At 48.8% G+C, this 12,498-nt stretch overlaps 1 protein-coding gene across 1 annotated transcript; it reads right to left on the bottom strand.

Annotated features, from left to right (window-relative positions):
• Positions 1–3,212: 3,212 nt before the first annotated feature.
• LOC111158145 (kelch like family member 33) lies at positions 3,213–10,604 on the bottom strand. Its single transcript, XM_022520033.1, has 4 exons — positions 9,851–10,604; positions 4,154–5,078; positions 3,871–4,038; positions 3,213–3,765 (listed from the first exon to the last, which is right to left on the bottom strand). The coding sequence occupies exons 1-4, from the start codon at positions 10,602–10,604 to the stop codon at positions 3,213–3,215; spliced, it is 2,400 nt and encodes a 799-aa protein (XP_022375741.1).
• Positions 10,605–12,498: the final 1,894 nt, after the last annotated feature.

The raw sequence follows: 12,498 nt of genomic DNA, 5'->3' as shown, positions 1-12,498 counted from the left end.
GAGACCAAGGATCCTGGTAGTCCAATGCATTTACTGATACCAGACACCAGCCTGCATGCCCAGTCCTATCCAGGTCCTGAGTCAGTCTTGAAAAGATGGGAGCAATACAGAAATTTCATCCTTACCCACAACGGAGGTTGAAAGAAGAGTGTGGAGGGACCTAAAATCCTCATTATCTGATGTACCAAAGGTAAGAATCCTGGGCCTCCACACACTCACCAAACTGTAGCCTAATCCCTGGATTCTCATGATTGCCCACTCTGTGTGAGTGTTTTCCATCCCATTCCTGATTCTCACTCCATCTCCCTTCTGGGGCTGCAATACTACACTGAATCTCAGACCACTTGGCTAGGGACCCAACCTGTTACCTGCCCTATATCAGGACTTTCTCAGTGAGGAGTAGACCACTAGCCACTGTCCTGCTACAAATCAGAGGCCTTCATCTCTCTTCTCACTCCTTCCTCAACCCAAAACCTAATAATGAGGGGGTGCCTGGGTGACTCAGCTGTTTAGGTATCCAATTCCTGATCTAAGGGTCATGAGTTCAAACCCTGCATCGGGCTCCAAACACATCTGGGTGGGATGCCTACCTTTAAAAACAAACAAAATCCTAAATAGCAAAAGCTAGAGACTTCTGTAACTAACTACCCCTATCCACATACTTTTGGATCCTTGGCTGTTAGCATTACCTGGAATGGAGCCATGCCCTTTTGGATAATATAGCTTTCTGCCACCTCTTTGGTTTTTTTTTGTTTTAACAATTTTTTAAAATTTATTTATTTGTTTGTTTGTTTGTTTAAATAATCTCTACACCCAACATGGGGCTTGAACTCACAACCCCAAGATCAAGAGTCACATGTTACTCCAACTAAGCCAGCCAGGCATCCCCTCTACCGCCTCTTTGGATTGGAAAAGTAAGATAAGGCCCAGGAGAGTGTGCTCTCTGGAACCAGGGGAGGAGAAATATTCAGGAAAGAGCCAATTTTCAAGCCAGTCAATCCTCCAGAAAGGTGAGGGAGAATGAGGATGGCCTTATATTATTAAGTGACAAGTAGGTCATGGTGACAACGAGGGTAGGTGGTTTCAATAGTGTGGTGGAGATAGAAGCCAAATTACATGGGACTTTTACATGATTTTTATAATAGAAAAACTGAGACAAGAATCATTCAATAATTATGAAACCTTTATTTTAGTCTGCCTTTGCCTACAAACCACAAAAAATATGTTCACAGAAGTTCATCCTAAAGACTCAATCCTCATAGTTTCTCAGAACCCTCAATATCCTTCTTCTCTGGTTTCTTCAGTCTTTCTTCCCTTTTCTCATATATATTCTACTTATCCCTCCTTATGTTCATCTATGCTCCAAACCAGAGATATAGGGGGGCAAAAGAACTTAATAATGAAATCTCAAAAAAAATAAAATAAAATAAACAAAAGTATGTCAAGCACCTCCAGGCCAGGATGAAGAAAGGCACAAGAGAGACTCCTTTATCTCACCCTTAGGAGCATGAGAATCTTAATGAACAATGGTAATAGAAAACTGACCTATACAAAGAACTGGCCCTTCTTTGTCCTGAGCTGCTCAGGGGTCAGAAATGGAAATACCAAACAGGAAAGACTTAGGAGAGTTGTGGATGGAGGGAATATATAATTAAGTGCAAGCTACTATCTTCAGAAAAGCTCCAGAGAAGAGGGTGGGCTGGCAACAGCAGCAGAAGCCTCCAAAGAACCCTCTGGAATACTGGCATTCCCTTTGCTAGAGAGACGCAGGGCACTACATGTCCTACCTGCTCCTTTTCTCTGACTGGAGTGCCTTTCCCCTTTTCTGACTGGTGAGTTTCCAAGGAGTCTTCAAAATCCAATCCAAACTACACCTATTTGATGATGACTTCCTTAGCAGAAGCTTTCCCTGGGCAGAGTTCACTCCTCTGTTGTCTGAGTTCTCACACCTCTAAAAGCGAGCAAAGAGAGGGATGAGATAAGTGGCCCTACTCCTAAGTCCACCCACAAGTCTACCTGCTGGTCAGGAGCTCTCCAATCTCTGTGTCCTTGTGCCTCATTTAGTGCCTGGCACATAGTAGGGGATTGGTCACTATGTGCGAGAAGGGAGAAGAGAAAAGAAAGAAGAAAGAAAAGGAAAGGAAAAAGAAAGGAAGAAAGAGCATGGTGGAGGAAGGGAGAAAGGAAGCATCTGACTTAACTTTGCCTGGCCAAAAAAAGGGAAATGAATCTTAAAAACTCAAGAGGAAAGAGAAAGAAAGTGGGGAAACCACTTTCCTGAGTCCTCTTTGTCTCTCACTTTTCCTCTCTTCCACCTCGTCTCACAACTTAGGACCTCATACCGCAACTGTCCTGTTGTCACTCCTGATCCCTGAACTACCTCAAAGGAAGGAAAGAAGCCAGTCAGACTTCTGGCTTTTTCCATCCCACCACTCAAACCTCATCCCATCCCTTTCCCACTATAGACACCTGGCTCCTTTGCCTGGGCCTCCTCCTCTTCCCCACACGCAGCATTCCCGCCTCATCTCCTGGGCAACTCGGGCTCCCGTGCAGCACCAGGTTGCCAGGTCGGGACAAGGACTTCTGCCAAGAGGCTCTTAGGGGCAGCCTGAAGTGTGTGGGCTGAGGAAACATTGGACTGAACCTGCAAGTTACCTGAGAAAGAATATTGCCAAGAGGGTTTAGGTGTCCCGGGGATTGGAGAGTAGAAAGGAGCAAGTTCTGAAAAAGGGAAGAGCATGACAATTACAGTCCTTTTCCCCACACTCCTCATACTCTTTCAGGGGTAGCCCTTCCACGTTTTTCATTTTGATCCATGGGTCAGAATCAGCACTTTTGCTGACTGTCCTCTCGTGGCCCCTACACACTGACTACTGGAACTTCTTAACTGTCTTCCCAATAGATACGCTTGCCCCACCAACAATCGTGTCAGGGTCCCTAAACCTTGTAGAGCTGCTCCTGGGCCTCCTCACCTTATCCAGGCCTTCAGCTGCCTCCCCCTCTCCAACAGCCTTTTCCCAGGAGTTCTGGAGCTACCTTTTGCTCAACAGAGATCATATATACAAAAGCAGTTTGTGAGTTATGAAACACTGTGCTAGAATAAAATGCTATCATGAATAAAACCTTCTCCTTCTCCCCCCCATCATCTGTGTCCTTCTCTCATGATATTTCTGATCCCTTCCTCCACCCCCTCAGCCCCTGCTGCTCCCCACTCACCCAGCAGGTTTGGTTTGGTGCCGCGTAGGAACTAAAGCTATGTGCTGCACAGTGGGCAGCTCCAGGATGCAGGCCGGCATCTCAGCCCGAGGCTTCGGTAGAGTTCCCAGGCAGAGCCAGCGGCCCAGGCCAGGGCAGTAAGCATGGATAAGGTGGGAGAGGGCATAAGTATGGTGGCTGTAGCCCCCCAGCACCAGGAGCTCCCCCTGCAGAGCTGCACCTGCAGCCCCCACATGGGGGGAGGGCAAAGGTGCCAGATGAGTCCAGCTATCAGTCCTTGGCTCATAGGCCTCAAAGCTCAGTAGGTCCCCCGTTTTGCCTAGCCCACCTGCTACATACAGCCGGCCCCCCAGAGCGGCCATGACATGGCCAGCCCGAGGTATGCCCATAGGGCTCAGAAGTGTCCCTGGCTTCTCCAGCTTGGGGTCATAGTGCAGCAAGGAGGACAGGTATTGGCCAGCACCGCTGCAGCCACCGCTCACGTACAGTCGGCCCTCCAAAACAGCAGCTGCGTGGGCAAAGCATGGTGCTGGAAGGGCAGGAGCTGGCCTGAGGGAGAACAGGGCACCTGATCAGGCAAAAATCCTCTTCGGCTTCCCTTCCAAGTCCCCTAGTCTCTCCCTAATGTCTAGAAACAGCCCCTTCCCTGCTCACCTCCAGACATTGAGCTCGGGGTTATACGCCTCCACAGAGTCGAGAGCAACATCACCGTTCCGGCCGCCCAGGGCATAGAGTAGTCCATCCAGTGCCACCAAGGGAAAAAAGCTCCGAGCCTGGCACAAAGGCGCCACCTCCTCCCAGTCCTCTTGACTGGGGTCCCACCTGGACACAGTGGAATGAGAGGTGAGAGTAGTGACCCCAGGACTCTGAGGTTGGCTGGGCCAACAACTTCCCTCAGCTGCCCACCCTGAGGCCTGCTCTTCAATGGGGCCCATACCTGAGAGTTGAAGCCAGGGTGTTGGCATGACTGTAGAAATCCTGTCCCCCACACACATAGAGTTCACTTCCTGCCAGGCTCGCAGCCCCGTGCCGGAAACGCCCCGGGGCAGGCAGGGCAGGGAGCTGTCCCCAATCCACAGTTCGAACCAATCCTGTACCGCAGCAGAAGGCCCGGGCCCACCACACTCCTCGGGATGGCTGTCTTCTGGCCATGTCTGATCGGAGCCCATCCCCGCCAATCACTACCAGGGCCTGGTCAGGCTCCCTCCGCCTCACTTGACCCGGAACTGCAGCCTCCACCAGGAGCTGATGCAGCAAGTCTGGGGGCAGGGCTGGAGGCAGCCCAGCTGCCCGTACCCTCCGCAGCTCCCTGGTGGACATGCGGCCAAAGCGAACACATCGAAGCAGGGCCTTGGCCTCTGACTCCTGGGTCTCGGGGTTGGCAGCTAACCAACGCCATGCGGCCATGAAGGCCTCAAACTCCTCTTGCACGTGTAGTTCATCGCTATCCAGGAGCTCGGCCAGGCAGGTAGATGGTAAAGAGGGGAAAGTGGGGCACAAAGCCACAGCAGGCAGGTGGGTGAGGAGGTAGTGACGGGCTTTGCTCCAGAGCCTCTCTAATCCAGGGGCTTCAGCTATGGGGAACAGGGCCAGGCAGCGTGCAGGGCTGAGGCCCCGGGCCAAGGCTCTCTGGCACAGAGCAAGGCAAGAAGAGCTCTGGTACTGCAGAGCAGCCTGGGCAGCTCTCAGTAGTCCTGGCCACCTTGCCCGCACGGCACCAGAGTAGGCGAAAGAAATGAGGAGTCTCAGGTCCTGGGCAGAGATGGTATGCAGAGACACCTCTGTGCCCTGGGATTCCCTCATCCCACTCAGGAGCATGGCGCCAAAGAACTCACTGCCACAGGCCAGGGCTGCTCGGTGCACTGCAAGAAGAAGCAGAGGGGAATCCAGAGTGTTGCAAATTGCCAGGCACGATCCCAGCTTCACACCCCCAACTTGGGCCCACCACCCAAGGCCACAGGCCAAACTGTGGTGTGCAAAAGAATACCATGGGGTGCTTGTTAAAATGCAGGATTCAGGGACCCACCCCCGAAGATTCTGACTCAGTAGGTCTGGATGGAGACCCTAGAAATTTGTATCTTTATATTTTCAAGCATCCTGCATATTCTCATGTTAGTGGCCTAAAGACACTGCGATAAACATTGCTTTAGTTTTTCGTTTTGTGTTGTTTTTTTTTTATCTAGGTCAATTAGAAAAAGAGCCTTGATGGATCAAGTTGAGTAGATGCTATAGACAGCATTTGCTAAAAAGGGGCAAAAAACAAACTGCAAAGACCAATGTGCAATTTATATAAGTTTGTATTGTGAACAAAATAAAGTTATTTCCTTTGCCATTGTAAAAGCCACTGGCTTCAGTCATTTTGTTATTCCAGTTTTAATCAGAAAATGGTATCACATTCAGGAATGGCTGTGACCTAACCTCCTCTAACTGCCATCTCCTACTTAAGGTTTCCCATTTACAGCTTTTCTCTGCACACCTCCCGCCCATGTCAGTACAATACATGGAATCATGACATTTTAAACTGGACGCCTTCAAAATCATCCAGTTCTGTTGCTCCTTTTAAGAGAAGGAAACTGAATCCTACAGAAAGGAAGTGATTTATTTTCTATCCCACAGATAAGAAGATCTGAGCTGATCTCACCACCTAATGGCAATGATGTCAGGCCGCAAGGAGCATACTGGGGTATCCATACCCTTCCTGTCTGCATGGCCCCCGTGACACCAAACTATCCGGTTAACCAAAGCTACTAAATCACTAAACTCATATGCTTCCTAATGCAACTCAATTTAAGATATTTGGCATTTGGCATGGAGTATTATGACCAAAATATTTAACCTAAATCTTTTTTTTTTTTTTTTTTATAGACAATTTAAGTTTTATTTTTTTAAAACATATAATATCTTTTTATCCCCAGGGGTACAGGTCTGTGAATCGCCAGGTTTACACACTTCACAGCACTCACCATAGCACATACCCTCCCCAATGTCCATAATCCCACCCCCCCAACCCCCTCCCCCCATTAACCCTCAGTTTGTTTTGTGAGATTAAGAGTCACTTATGGTTTGTCTCCCTCCCAATCCCATCTTGTTTCATTTATTCTTCTCCTACACCCTTAACCCCCCATGTTGCATCTCCTCTCCCTCATATCAGGGAGATCATATGATAGTTGTCTTTCTCTGATTGACTTATTTCGCTAAGCATGATACCCTCTAGTTCCATCCATGTCGTTGCAAATGGCAAGATTTCATTTCTTTTGATGGCTGCATAGTATTCCATTGTGTATATATACCACATCTTCTTTATCCATTCGTCTGTTGATGGACATCTAGGTTCTTTCCATAGTTTGGCTATTGTAGACATTGCTGCTATAAACATTCGGGTGCACGTGCCCCTTTGGATCACTACGTTTGTATCTTTAGGGTAAATACCCAGCAGTGCAATTGCTGGGTCATAGGGGAGTTCTATTTTCAACATTTTGAGGAACCTCCATGCTGTTTTCCAGAGTGGTTGCACCAGCTTGCATTCCCACCAATAGTGTAGGAGGGTTCCCCTTTCTCCGCATCCTCGCCAGCATCTGTCATTTCCTGACTTGTTAATTTTAGCCATTCTGACTGGTGTGAGGTGGTATCTCATTGTGGTTTTGATTTGTATTTCCCTGATGCCGAGTGATATGGAGCACTTTTTCATGTGTCTGTTGGCCATCTGGATGTCTTCTTTGCAGAAATGTCTGTTCATGTCCTCTGCCCATTTCTTGATTGGATTATTTGTTCTTTGGGTGTTGAGTTTGCTAAGTTCTTTATAAATTTTGGACACTAGCCCTTTATCTGATATGTCATTTGCAAATATCTTCTCCCATTCTGTCAGTTGTCTTTTGGTTTTGTTAACTGTTTCCTTTGCTGTGCAAAAGCTTTTGATCTTGATAAAATCCCAATAGTTCATTTTTTCCCTTGCTTCCCTTGCCTTTGGCAATGTTCCTAGGAATATTTAACCTAAATCTAATCGAAGCTCTAGCTCTCAATTCAAATTTATAGGAAATTGAGAGACTAAAGGAAAAGTTAAAACCATAATGGAAAACACATACACATCTAGAAAATGAAGCATTCTATAACCTAACTAATCCTGTTTTTTCAACTAAGTCAAGTCATCACAAGAATAAAGGAAGCATAAGAGATGTGTATCTGAGCACAGCATAATCCTCAGGCGGGTCCTAGGTTGAAAGAACCAGCTCTAAAAGACGTTTTTTGGACAAGTGGGAAAATTTCAACATGGACTAGATAATACTAAGGAATTATTATTCACTTCATTAGACATAAGGAAGGTATTATGGTAATGTCCTCTTTTAAAGAGACACAGACCCAAGTATTTATCAGCAAAATGTCAGATTTACTTTAAACTTCAGTGATAAATAAAGAGATGAAACAAATATCATAAAAATGTTAACTGTTAAGGGGTATCTGGGTGGCGCAGTGGGTTAAAGCCTCTTCCTTCAGCTCAGGTCATGATCCCGGGGTCCTGGGATCGAGTCTCGCATAGGGCTCTCTGCTCAGCAGGGAGCCTGCTTCCGTCTCTCTCTTCTGTCTGCCTCTATGCCTACTTGTGATCTCTGTCTGTCAAATAAATAAATAAAATCCTTTTAGAAAAATGTTAACTATTAAGTCTGGGAGATGGGTATTTGAGCGTTCATATTAATATTTTCTTAATTTGCTGTGTGTTTGAAATGCTTCATAAGAAAAAAAGGGGAAATGCTAGTGGAAGTCCTCTCAGGCAGGTAACAGGACTGAACTCCCAGGAAAGCTTACAAACCTCCAGCTGCTCTGACCAGCTGTGGCACATTGGCCTCTCTCAAAGGACAGGTGATGTTGATGTGGCTTTCCACTATCTTTTTAAGCAGTCAGTAGTGCCTCAGTGCTTCCTGAGAAGTGATTATCAGTGACAGCTTTCAAATACATATTGCCTGAGAAAAACTGCATTCCTCAAGGCAGGTAAGCCTTTTCAGTTCCCATATAGTCAACCAACCTGTAGCTCAGGGCCACAGGGAAAGAGTTATGGTCACTTGTATTCTCCCTCCTATTCATCATTATTCCCTAGAATTTTACATGGCAGGTTTCCACCATTAATTTGAAATGTTTCTTAGGGAAATGAAGGCAGGGATAGAAGTACGTTTAAATTCCAAACCCTAGAGAAAACTTTGTAACTATGAAATTGTAAATCCCCCCCCCCAGTTACTACTATCAGAAATGATAACAAGCACACAAAGACCTGCTGTGGATTGAATCTCCCCCCGTCCAAATCATACGTTGAAGCCGTAGTCCCCAGTGTGGTGATATTTGTAGGTGGGGCCTTTGGCAGGTAATTAGGTATGGGAGTGGAACCCTCATGAATGGGATTACTACCCTTATAAGAATAGACATTAGCGAGATAACCTCTCCCTCCACCAAGTGGGGATACAGTGAGAAGGTGACCCTTTGCAAACCTGGAAGAGAGCCCTAACCAGAATGTGACCATAAGGGCACCCTGATCTTGGACTTCCAGGCTCCAGAACTGTTAAGAAATAAATTTCTGTTGTCAAACCACCCAGTCTATGGTATTTTTGTTAAAGCAGTCCAAGCTAAGACCCAATGGTTTTTCCTCTGGGAGTCCCAGAAGCACTTTGGGTTCCAGTCATTCCAATGAGGAGTAACTTTGTGATTTTGGACCTGTCTTGAAGTCTGGTCTCTTTATCAGTAAAGTATAAAAGCTGAACTAGATAATCTCTGAATCAATACCTTTTAATTTCAAATTTGTATGTGCTTGCATTCTAACTCCGATTTGTCAGATCCTATGTGTCTTTGGTTTGGTCGCACAGAAGGGAATGCATGGCCTAGTGAAAGCAGACTGGGCTATTGAATATCAGCTAATATCCTTGTTCTCACCAGTTATCATGTCTTAGTTTACCACTTTCCCCCTGCACCTAGGGATAACGATACCTACTTTACTAGTTTAAAGCAAGAATGAAAAGAGAGGACGTGTGTAAAAATTCCTGGACCCCCCTACCTCACTAAGTTAGTAGAATCTGAATAATACTCAATTTATTCAACTGTCCTTAGCTTTCCTAGTGATGAACACAGTTAACTTCAAAGTGCCATGTCCTGGTAGTCTTAAGATTGTGGAAAAACAAAGCCAGATCTTGTTGTTAGCTGTAGGACTCCTATCTACCATGGTGTCAAGAACACTTAGGTGAGAGGACACACGGTGAGTTTTCCCACCATATTCCTCTGGCTTTCCTATGTCCTAAATAGAAGATGCCAAGAAGGGCCTTTGGTTAAACACCCTGTTTGAGTCAATCACTTTCTGCTTGTTCTCCTGGCTTAGACTATACTCCTAACACCAGCCAGCTGGCTGGAAATCCCTTGTTACTGGGCACAGGGAAAGCCACACGTTGAAGGGTCATCTTAAATCTGTCAGTGCTCCCAGGAAAACAACTCAGCTGCGCATGCCTCAACTCTCAGTGGGTCAGGAAAGGCACCAAAGGCCACCCCCAGGGAAATTCTGACTACAGCAGGGATCAAAACCACTGTGGTAGAGATCAAACCACCCACAGCTTGCACACACATATTTGCACCTGCAGTAATGTAATGCCACCCAGGTTCTCACCTCGCAGCCGACAGGCGCCTGCCTCCAGCTCCAGGTCGCACCCGACACCCTCTTTGTATAGGAGCTCAATACTGCGCAGGTTTTCCCTCAGCTCCTCCACCTGGCTGGGCGGCTTTCCGTCTTCCCTGGCGCTTCCAGCCCCTTCGCATCTCCACTGGGCCGCGGCCTTCACCCGGGGTGCTCCCAGAGCCTCCGCCACGACCAGCACATCTCCCCCCGGGGCAGGGCCCAGGAACCCCTCATAGGCAAAGGTCAGCACGGCCTCCCAGGCCCTGGCGGTCACGTCTAGGCTGAGGGGCGGTTGTGGCCTTTTGCCGCCCAGCAGCCTGTCTCGGAAGAGGCTGCTAATCGCAGCCAAGATTACCCGATGCACCCCGTATACTCGCCCCGCAATGGACACCTCTTCGTCCAGCAACAACCTCTGCTCCCGAAGCCGCTGTGCCTCCGCGAAAAACTGGCTCGGGTGTTCCTCGCTGCGCAGTCCCTCCGGCTCCGCCGAGTCCTCTTCGTCTTCAGTCTCTTCCTCCTCTTCTTCCTCTAGGGACAAGGCTGGAGATGGAAGGTTCCCCGGGTCCAAAGGCCTGGGGACAGTGTCTTCCAGAGGAAAGGGGGGCAAACCGGGATCCTCGTCCGGGGAACGAGGCCAGGAAGGGGTTCTCTGGTCGGGTAAAGGGAGGCCGAGGAGGTCCTTCTGGGCAGGAAGAGAGACGCTCCCGGGGTCGGAGGGATGATGTGCGGAGTCCGAGACGCTCATGGTCGGGTTCGCTGTTTTGCCGCAGGTGAACAGAGGGAAGAGAGGAGGGGTTCAGAGCTGGACCCAGAGAGGCCGGAGGAACCCCTGCCTCCAACCCGGCAACATGACAGTCCCTCTCCCTACTTCAAACCCCACTCCCCACCCCCAATCCCAAGGTTCGAGCCCCTAGGCTATGCTGCCCGACTCTGGGATTCACCAAGCGCAGCGAAGCGTGCAAGGAGCCTGTGTACGGATTCAGTAGCCGCAGTGTATCCCACCCGGCTTGCCCCCAGCCCATCCCGATAGTCACCCTCCCGAGAAACCAGCGTTCCTCCTGCCTCTCACTTGAACCTTATTAGCTTCGGACCGTGTGGCAGAGGGAACTTGCCCCGCAACCGGGTCAATGGCCCCACCCGACTAATTATAGCCGGTGCTGGCGGGCTTGGGGACTGGACTCCGGGCGCCCAAACTCTGTCATCCAATCCCCCTGGGCTCGTCCCGAGATGACCTCCTCCCTTCCACCTGTAGGTCACGTCCTTGCGCTGAGCGAGGCAAATTCAGAAGCCAAAAAGGATGCAGGGATGGGGGAGTGAGCCAGGCTATAAAGGCTGCATTCACCGAATGGGTCTGGGGGGTTGGGGGGTGGGTGTGGAGGTCTGCACAGACCCGCGGGAGCCTGGGACCAGAAAATCGAAGGGAGGGATGTGTTTGGGGTCAGTTCTAGGGTTTGGCTGTTGGTTTTCCTGTGCACGATAAAGCTGAGATTCTGGAGGGAACAGTACTGACATGAAATGCACACATAACCAGGCTGGATCCACCCAGGGCAGAGGTGAAGGGGGAGTCAGGGATACCTACCACCGGTGATCCACCCCACACCTTGGGATTTCCTCCCTGTCCAGAAGTGGGGTCAGTGGTGAGAAAGAGAAGCCCAACCCTGTGTGTTCAGAGAGTCAGGATGAGTCTAATCCTCACCTAGATCCCTGGGATGAGGACCCATCAGTGGAAGGTGGAGTGATCTCTGCTGCTGGGGGGAACCAATGTTCTGGGGGATCATGAGCATTTTCTCTGGGGTGGGACACCAACAGCTGCTCCATCTGTCCAGGATAACACCTCTTTCTTACTCTGAGACCCCCTAAATCTGGGGGTTTTGCTATAGTTCTAGGTATCTTTATGGGGAAGAAATTTAGGGAATAAGACAGCAATGCCTCTTCTCTCCCCTCTCCCTGGAAGATAGGATTGGGGTTTGGGGCGTGGCTGCTGGGGTGGATTCGCTGACCAATAAAAAAGATTTGTCCAGGCTGACTCAACCAGAGAGCAAAGCATGATTGTTCCTCACACTGCGTGAGAGGATGGCTTTCCCATCAGGGAGGGGTGAGACCAGACTTGTTCCTCTTTCCTCTCCTCTCTGGCACTATTTCCTATTTCAAGAAGCCTGGGTCCAGCACTTGGCGGTTCCATCTGGATCACCTTCGCTTTGGCTAACAAGTGATGGCTATGAACAGGCAGTTTTCACAGAGATCTTTTCAAACCTGCTCCAGGTAATGTTCATCCCCTTCTTTGATATGCCCTTTTCCCAAATCCGCTGACCACCAGCCTGCACTTTTTGTGACTCCAGCCTGGACAAGTCATTTTAAGAATCAGGTGGAGGCATCAAATCAGTCAATAAAGTCTCTGCCCTTCCGGGAGCATGGGTGCAGCTACCTAACACAGATCTGGAAAATGAGTTAGTGTTGGTGGGCCTGGTGACCCTGACAGTCCTTCTGTGCTTGGCAATGGGTAGTGTGGAGTGGAGGTCTAAGGCAGTGGCCAGGGAGTCAAGGTGAGGGTTAGAGTAACTGAGGGGATGGCCGTAAGAGCTGGACAGATCGGAAAAGGGCCAAATGTGGGGAGATATGGAATTGTGTGTGTGTGTGTG

The sequence above is a fragment of the Enhydra lutris genome, unplaced genomic scaffold, assembly GCF_002288905.1.
Source record: "Enhydra lutris kenyoni isolate GAN:26980312 unplaced genomic scaffold, ASM228890v2 scaffoldscaffold4, whole genome shotgun sequence".
NCBI lineage: Eukaryota > Metazoa > Chordata > Mammalia > Carnivora > Mustelidae > Enhydra > Enhydra lutris.
The sequence above is the reverse complement of the archived record's forward strand: the minus strand, read 5'-3'. Positions and strand labels throughout refer to the sequence as shown.